Genomic DNA, 9,384 nt, shown 5'->3' with positions numbered 1-9,384 from the left:
CAGCAGCGAGGATGGAGCCTGTGGGTTGTTTTGAGTTTGTTTTCAAAGATGGCAAAAAGCCAGGCAGCAGCTTACACGGGAGGAAGGTGTGTACATAGTTAATATTTTAGGAACCAGGACACATGGAAAAACGTAACAGTCTAAAAATCAAATTCATTTCAGAAAAAAACTTTTCAAGAAAGATCCATTTCCCTCCTCCCAACATGAATTAAAGCCACACAACATACCCTTTTCTCTAAGTTCTCCCAAAATATCCTGAACATTGGGATTCTGCTCCTCGAGCTCCAGGTTAAGTGAGCCTGTGTCCGGAAAGGACTTCAGGATGTCGGCGACCATGAGCACCCAGGGGTCCGAGTCGAGGCTGGCGAGCTGGATGATCTCCACCAGGGCGCCCTTCATCTGCAAGACAGGATGTGGCCAGTGCCACCGTGCCCTTGCCCACTTCCGAGCCCACTCCCTGCTGAGCTTCTGAATGGGCACTGGGCAGTGGCAGGGCTCTCTGGCAGTCTCCCCCAACACTTCCTCCTGAGGGCTCTCCTTCCTCTGAGCCCCCGGCCTCACCCCAGGGCCACCTTGCTTCCCTGAGCTGCCACAGCCACTGCCAGGTTGCAAGGCCCGGCATCTGGTGCCCCGCTGGCAGCCTCCCACCTCCCAGCAGCACCCAGTCTGCTGGGCTTGCTCTCCCCCACCGGTGTGCAGATGCAAGAAAACCTGAAGGCTGAGACGCCGGGGCCACCACCGCCCCCACAGAAAGCCTGCCGGTGGGGCATCCTGGGGATGACGGGTGTACAACAGGCAGGTGCCCGGCACAGCAGAGCACAGGAGCAGGGTGGAGTCACCTGCCACAGGGGCTGTGTGCCCAGGCAGCAGGGGGTGGGGCCTGGGCAGCACCCGTGCCAGCTGAGCTGGTCAGCCTAGTCACCATCTGGGCAGGGATGGCCACCTCCAGGTCTGGACGGCACTGGGAGGCGGCGCGCATGGAGGCTGGAGGTGGCCCCAGGACCTGGAGTGAGGCCAGGGCCTTTGGGAGGCCATGGGCGATGTGGGTGGAGGAAGCAGGTGCACCCCGCGCTCCCTCAATGCCTGGGAGGCCAGATCCATCCACACCAGGGCCTGCTTCAGCCACATAAACCCCCTCCCACAACGCAGAGAACCAGGCCGTGGCGTGCCTGTGCCTCTGCCACGGGTCCACTGGGCTGCTTACAGCGTGAGACGGCTGGGCTGGCAGGAGCTGGGGTTGAACAACAGCGCCCTGCCCTGTCCGGATGCCAGGGCTGAAACCCCAGCACAAGGCATTCCTGACACCCACTCCCTGCGTCAGGCGCCAGAGACCTGTACTAAGAGGGCTGAGGCCATCACGTCCCCACGAGCACCACCTCCTGGTGGCCTCTGAGTGGGAGGACCTTCCAAAGCTTCCCCTCAGACCTCACTGTCCTCATGGGCTTCCTGCCTGGAGGGAAGTTGGCTCGAGGGGCAGAGGTCAGAGGTCGTGCCAGGGGAGCCTGCCTGCTGCCAAGCCCCCCTGCATCTGCCCTGCAGGACACCCAGCTGCTCTCAGGAGTCAGGAACCTCCGCGTGGCCCAGCCCTTCTATTCCTTGGGCATTAGGGAGGGTGTTGCCTCGGCCTCTGACCCTGTGCCCCCAGCCCTCACTCCCGACGCCCACCCGAGTTCAGGGAACAGCGCACGCTGCTGGAGAAGATGCCACGTGGCTGCAGGAGGCGCTGCGCACACAGTGACTCTGGCAGCCGCACAGCCCCACTGTTCCCAGCCAGTGCTGCCTCCTCACAGCAGCCCCAGGGAAACCCTATGCCTGCCAAGAGGCAAGTGGGCGGTAAAGATAAAAAAAAGTCGGGGATGTTAATTTAAAACAAAAAGGACCACTGTTATGGAGTAAATGTTTTCTCTCTCCAAAATGCGTATGCTGAAGACTGTCTTACTCTACTTGGACATCTGTTAGAAAATGCTCGGCTTTCCCGGGTGCGGTGGCTCACGCCTGTAATCCCCGCACTTTGGGAGGCAGAGATGAACGGATCACGAGGTCAGGAGTTGGAGACCAGACCACCCAACATGGTGAAACCCTGTCTCTACTAAAAATACAAAATTAGCCAGGCGTGGTGGTGCATTCCCGTAATCCCAACTACTCAGGAGGCTGACGCAGGGGAATCGCTTGAACCCAGGAGGCAGAGGTTGTGGTGAGCCAAGACCATGCCATTGCACTCCAGCCTGGGCAACAAGAGCGAAACTCCATCTCAAAAAAGAAAAAAAAAAAGAAAAAAGAGAAAAAAAAAAAGATAATGCTTGGCTTACACACAACAGAAATTTACTTCTCATGGTTCTGGAGGTGGAGAGTCCAAGATCAGTCAAGGCGCTGGCAGATTCCCTGCCTGGTGGGGGCCCCTTCCGGCTTCATGGAAGGTGCCTTTTGCTGGTGGAAGGGGGAACAAGCTCCTGGGGCCTTTTTTTTTTTTTTTTGAGACAGAGTCTCGCTGTTGTCACTCAGGCTGGAGTGCAATGACAGGATCTCAGCTCACTGCAACCTCCGCCTCCCCAGTCCCAGAGATTCTCCTGCCTCGTTTTCCCACGGTGCTGGGAATCCAGGCGCCACCACCATGCCCAGCCCGGGCCTATGTTGTGAGGTCTGTAATTCTTAGAGAGCAGGGGCCCTAACTCACTTCTGTACCCTTTACTGAATAAACTATCACATCATTAAAATCTCTCTTCCTCGTCCCTGATATAAAGGACTGCTATTTACTAAGCTTTTAAGAGGAACAGGGTCGGGTATAGTGGCTCACACCTGTGCTTCCAGCTACTCGGGAGGCTGAGGTAGGAGGATCATTTGAGCCCAGAGGTTCGAGGCTGCAGTGAACAAAGATGGCACTACTCCACTCCAGCCTGAGCGACAGAGCAAGATTTTCATTTCTTAAAAAAATTAAAAATTGGCTGGGCACAGGGGCTCATGCCTGTAATCCCAGCACTCTGGGAGGCTGAGGTGGGTAGATCACTTGAGGCCAGGAGTTCAAGATCAGCCTGTCCAACATGGCGAAACCCTGTCTCTACTGAAAATACAAAAATTAGCCAGGCATGGTGGTGCACTCCTGGAATCCCAGCTACTGGGGAGGGTGAGGCAGGAGAATCGCTTGAACCTGGGAGGTGGAGATTGTGGTGAGCCAAGATGGCGCCAATGCACTCCAGCCTGGGTGACAGAGTAAGACTCTGTCTAAAAAAAAAAAAAAAACACATTACAAAACCGGTGAACTGGTTGCAGAATTTCATTCAGAAACGCAAGTTGTAGCAGATGCCATGTATAAGGTTAACCTTATGTGTCAACTTGACTGGGCCATGGGGTACCTGGACAGTTAGTCCCTCGTGATTCTAGATGTATCTGTGAGGATGTTTCTACATGAGACTAACATCTGAATTGTACTGAGGCAGAGGGCCCTCCCTCCTGTTGAGTGGGTCTCATCCAATCAACTGGAAACCAAAGCAGAACAAAAATGCCGAGGAAGGGGAACTCCTGCCCGTCTGAGATGGAAGATTGGTCTTCTTCAGCCTTCAGACTCAGGCTGGAGCATCAGCTCTTCCTGGGTCTCGAGTCTAAGGGCTTACATCAGTGGCTCTCCTGGTGCGTGTGCATGTGTGTGTCTGTACACCCTCCTGGTTCTGTTTCTCTGGAGAATCCTGCCCGATACACTGTGGAACACATCCAGCCCAGTCATCTATTCTAGTCACCCTGTATCTATGGGCCTATGTAGAAAAGTTTAATTTTCAGAATGATATCCCTAAGGTACCAGACCCCTAAATAAATGAAAAAAGAAAACTAAGATAGATAAATTAGAATGTCTTATAAACCTTTTTTTAAATACCAAGAAAATAAAAATATTTTTCAGAGAAGTGAATTACCCAGAATGGCCTAGTCCTTTCACAGTCTAGTTAAATGAAGTCTTTATCACAATTTCTTGAAATACATAAGGACAAAGTCCAAGAAAAATACATATAAAATAAAGCTGGTATACTTACATTAATATTAGATAGAAGCAGATTTTAAGAACAAAACATTACTAAATACACAGATCTCTATGTAAAGATCCAAGGTTGAGTTCACATGGTAACTATAACAACTATAAACTTGGATGCACCTAGTAACACAGCCCCAAGATATATACAGCATAAGCTGAGAAGGAAAAATAGAAAAATCCATAATCATAATGGGGAGATCAACAAATCCTCTTCTCATTTATTTTTTTTTTTTTAATTTAAATCAAGCTGCACATGCCTGTGATACTTGGGAGGCTGAGGAGTTTGAGTCCAGCCTGGGCAACATAGTAAGACACCACACCTTTAAAACAACAGTAAGAACAGAATAGATTTGTACAACATGATTATAGAAATTTGGCCTAATGAACATCCACTGAGCAATGGATCTCAAAACTAGAGAATATATGTGATTCGCAAGCTTACTTGCAACATTTACAAAAACTGACCATATATTTTGCCATTAAGCAAATCTTAAATTTCAAACAACTAAAATAATATAAACCATATTCTCTGACAAGAGCTCAATACAGCTAGAAATTAATAATAAAAACAAAACTAAAATCTCTTCCCCTCCAATGTAGGAAAATTAAGAAACATTTCTAAATTACACAGGGATCAGTGAAGAACTTACTGAAATTTAAAAATTTTTTTTTTGGCCGGGCGCGGTGGCTCAAGCCTGTAATCTCAGCACTTTGGGAGGCCGAGACGGGCGGATCACGAGGTCAGGAGATCGAGACCATCCTGGCTAACAAGGTGAAACCCTGTCTCTACTAAAAAAAAGATACAAAAAACTAGCCGGGCGATGTGGCGGGCGCCTGTAGTCCCAGCTACTTGGGAGGCTGAGGCAGGAGAATGGTGTGAACCCGGGAGGCGGAGCTTGCAGTGAGCTGAGACCCGGCCACTGCACTCCAGCCTGGGCGACAGAGCGAGACTCCGTCTCAAAAAAAATAAAAAATAAAAAATAAAAATAAAAATAAAAATAAAAATATTTTTGACTTGATACAGTTCTGTGACTATCAAAACTTGTGGGATGCAGCTAACACTGTAATTAGAAGAAAATTAGTGCAAAAATTAGTGAAACAGAAAGCAAAGATCAACAAAACCAGAAGCTGGTACTTTGAAAATTCTTATAAAATCAACAAACATCTGGTGAGATGGATCAAGGGGGAAAAAATAAGAAATAATCACTACACGTGCTTTTGACATTTACAAAGAAGATGTTGGGCTGGTCATGTTGGCCCGTGCCTGTAATCCCAGAAATTTGGGCAGCTGAGGCAGGTGGATCACTTGAGGTCGAGAGCTTGAGACCAGACTGGCCAACGTGGCAAAAGCCCATCTCTAGTAAAAATACGAAAATTAGCCGGGCATGGTGGTGCACGTTTGTGATCCCAGTTACTCAGGAGGCTGAAACACGAGAATTGTTGAGCCTGGAAGGTGGAGGTTGCAGTGAGCCAAGATCACACCATGGCACTCCAGCCTCGATGACAGAAGGGTATTTGAGACACTCTCTCTACAAAAAATAAAAAAAAAGAAAAGTAGGCAGGTATGGTGGTGCATGCCTGTAGTCTTAGCTGCTCACCAGGTTGAGGAAGGAGGATCACCTGAGCTTAGGAGTTTAAGGTTACAGTGAGTTATGATCACATCACTCCCACTCCAGCCTGGGTGACAGTGACACTATGCATTAAAACAAGCCAACAAACAAAACTCATAAAAACAAAAATCAATACCAAAAAATCCTCCCACAAAGTAAATTTCAGGTCCAGAAGGCTTCATTACCAAGTTCTACCAAATATTTAGGAAGAAATCACTCCATTAGCAAACAAACTTTCCAAAGAAAAAGAAAAGACCAGATACGTTACAAATCCTTTTTTAAGGGTAGCATAATCCCAATACCAAAATCCAACAAAGACAGTCTGGGTAAGTAAAACTACAGGTCAGTCTCACCCAAGAACAAAGATACAATACAAAATCCCTATACAAAACCTCAGGATGATATAATCCAACAACATAAAATGACCAATTTAGGTTTACCTCAGGAATGCAAGGTTGGTTTATAATTAAAGGTATTTTGTTAATGTGGTGAATTACATGTCAATAGATATTTAAGCATTTGATAAAATTTAAAGTTCCCTTGTGTTCATACCCACTAGAATGGCTACATCAAAAAGATAACAAATGTTGGCAAGGATGTGAGAGACTGAACACTCAAAAATCACTATGAGAATGTAAGATGGTGTAGCCACTAACATCCTATACAGGAGCGATCCTACTGGCATCAGGTTGGTGCCCCTCGAGGTCAGAGGTCCCAGAAGAAGGAGCAGGAACCTATCTTTGCTGTTCTCCAGCCTCCTTTAGTGACACCTCCAGGCACGGGAGTGAATCAGATGAAAATGGCCTGAAGAGAACCCCCAGCAAACTGCAGCAGCCCTACAGAAGAGGGACCTGACTATTGCAGGAAAAACAAACGAGCAGAAAATGACAATAGCATCAACAACAACAACAACCACAACAAAAGGCCCCATCCAAGGGTCAGCAGCCTCAAAGACTGAAACTAGGCAAACTCATGAAGATGAGAAAGAAGCAACGAAAAAATGCTGAAAACCCCAAAGGCCAGAGCGCCTCTTCTCCTCCAAATGATCACAATGACTCTCCATCAAGGGCGCAGAACTAGATGGAGGACTGGACGGACGAGCTGACAGAAGTAGGCTTCAGAAGATGGGTAAAAACAAACAAACAAACAAACAAACAAAACAAAACAAAAAAACGAACTAAAGGAGCATGTTCTATCCCAATGCAGAGAAGCTAAGAACCTTGATAAAAGGTTAAGGAATTGCTCACTAGAATACCAGTTTAGAGAGGAACATAAATGACCTGATGGAGCTGAGAAACACAGCACAAGAACCTTGTGAATCATCCGCAAGTATCAACAGCCGAATCCACCAAGCGGAAGAAAGGGTATCAGAGTTGGAAGACCACCTTACTGAAATGAGACATGCAGGCAAGAATAGAGAGAAAAGAATGAAAAGGAACGAACAAAGCCTTAAAAAAATATGGGACTTCATGAAAAGATCCAACCTACTACTGACTGGAGTACCAGAAGGAGACGGGGAGAATGGAAACAAGCTAGAAAACACACTTAAGGATATCATCCAGGAGAACTTCCTCAACCTAGAAAGACAGGCCGACATGCAAATTCGGGAAATACAGAGAACTCCACTAAGATACTCCACGAGATGATCAACCCCAAGACACATAATCATCAAATTCTCCAAGGTCGAAATGAAGGAAAAACTGTTCAGGGCAGCCAGAGAGAAAGGCCAGGTCACCTGCAAAGGGAAGTACATCAGACTAACTAACAGCAGACCTCTGCAGAAACTCTACAAGCCAGAAGAGATTGGGGGCCAATATTCAACATTCTTAAAGAAAAGAATTTTCAACCCAGAATTTAATATCCAGCCAAACTAAGCTTCATAAGTGAAGGAGAAATAAAATATTTTCCAGACAAGCAAATGCTGAGGGATTTTGTTACCATCAGCCCTGCCCTGGAAGAGCTCTGGAAAGAAGCACTAAATATGGAAAGAAAAACCGGTACCAGCCACTGAAAAAACACACCAAGATATAAAGACCAATGACATTATGAAGAAACTGCATCTAGTGTGCAAAATAACCAGATAGCATCATGATTACAGGACCGAATTCACACATAACAATATTAACCTTAAATGTAAATGGGCTAAATGCCCCAATTAAAAGACATAGACTGGCAAATTGGATAAGGAGTCAAGACCCATCAGTGTGCTGTATGCAGAAGACTCATCTTACATGCAAAGACACACACAGGCTCAAAATAAAGGGATGGAGGAAACTTTACTAAGCAAATGGAAAGCAAAAACAAACAACAAACAACAACAACAACAACAACAAACGGGTTGCAATCCTAGTCTCTGACAAAACAGACTAAACCAACAAAGATCAAAGAAGACAAGAAGGGCATTACACAATGGTAAAAGGAACAATTCAACAAGAAGAGCTAACTATCCTAAATACATATGCACCCAATACAGGAGCACCCAGATTCATAAAACAAGTTCTTAGAGACCTACAAAGAGACTTAGACTCCCACACAATAACAGGAGGAGACTTTAACACCCCACTGTCAGTATTAAATCAACAAGACAGAAAACTAACAAGGATATTCAGGACTTGAACTCAGTTCTGGATCAAGTGGACCTAGCAGATGTCTACAGAACTCTCTACCCCAAATCAACAGGACATGTATTTTTCTCAGTGCCACATGGCACTTATTCTAAAATCAACCACATAATTGGAAGTAAAATACTCCTCAGCAAATGCAAAAGAACTAAATCACAATAGTCTCTCAGATCACAGTGCAAATTAGAACTCAAGATTAAGAAACTCACTCAAAACCACACAATTTCATGGAAATTGAACAACCTGCTTCTGAATGACTCCTGGGTAAATAATGAAATTAGGGCAGAAATCAAGAATTTCTTTGAAACCAATGAGAACAAAGAGACAATGGGCCAGAATCTCTGGGACACAGCTAAAGCAGTGTTAAGAGCGAAATTTACAGCACTAAATGCCAACATTAGAAAGCTAGAAAGATCTCAAATCGACACCCTAACATCACAATTAAAAGAGCTAGAGAGGCAAGAGCAAATTAACCCCAAAGCTAACAGAAAAAAAAGAAATAACTAAGATCAGAGAAGAATTAAAGGACACAGAGACATGAAAAACCCTTCAAAAAAATAAATAAACGAATCCAGGAGCTGGTTTTTTGAAAAAATTAACAAAATGGATAGAACACTAGCCAGACTAATAAAGAAGAGAGAGAAGAATCAAATAGACACCAATAATAATAATAATAACAATAATAAAGGTGATAGCACCACCGGCTCCAGAGATACACAAACTACCATCAGAGAATACTATAAACACCTCTATACAAATAAACTAGAAAATCTAGAAGAAATGGATAAATTCCTGGGTGCATACACCCTCCCAAAACTAAATCAGGAAGAAGTCGAATCCCTGAACAGACCAATAACAAGCTCTGAAACTGAGGCAGTAATAACCTACCAACCAAAAACAGCCCAGTACCAGACGGACTCACAACTGAATTCTACCAGAAATACAAAGAGGAGCTGGTACCATTCCTTCTGAAACTATTCCAAACAATGGAAAAGGAGTGACTCCTCCCTAACTCATTTTATGAAGCCAGCATCATCCTGATACCAAAACTGGGAAGAGACAACAAAAAAAGGAAACTTCGCCGGGCGCAGTGGCTCACGCCTGTAATCCCAGCACTTTGGGAGGCCGAGACGGG

At 45.7% G+C, this 9,384-nt stretch overlaps 1 protein-coding gene across 1 annotated transcript in view; it reads right to left on the bottom strand.

The window, feature by feature from the left end:
• Positions 1 to 9,384, bottom strand: part of NELFA (negative elongation factor complex member A) — a 35,869-nt gene that overhangs the window by 8,873 nt on the left and 17,612 nt on the right. The window contains exon 3 of the mRNA XM_011970861.1: positions 228 to 399. Coding sequence (XP_011826251.1) covers positions 228 to 399 — 172 coding nt within the window. The remainder of the gene's footprint in view (positions 1 to 227; positions 400 to 9,384) is intronic.

This window comes from Mandrillus leucophaeus, unplaced genomic scaffold (genome assembly GCF_000951045.1).
Source record: "Mandrillus leucophaeus isolate KB7577 unplaced genomic scaffold, Mleu.le_1.0 Scaffold98, whole genome shotgun sequence".
Lineage (NCBI taxonomy): Eukaryota > Metazoa > Chordata > Mammalia > Primates > Cercopithecidae > Mandrillus > Mandrillus leucophaeus.
The sequence above is the reverse complement of the archived record's forward strand: the minus strand, read 5'-3'. Positions and strand labels throughout refer to the sequence as shown.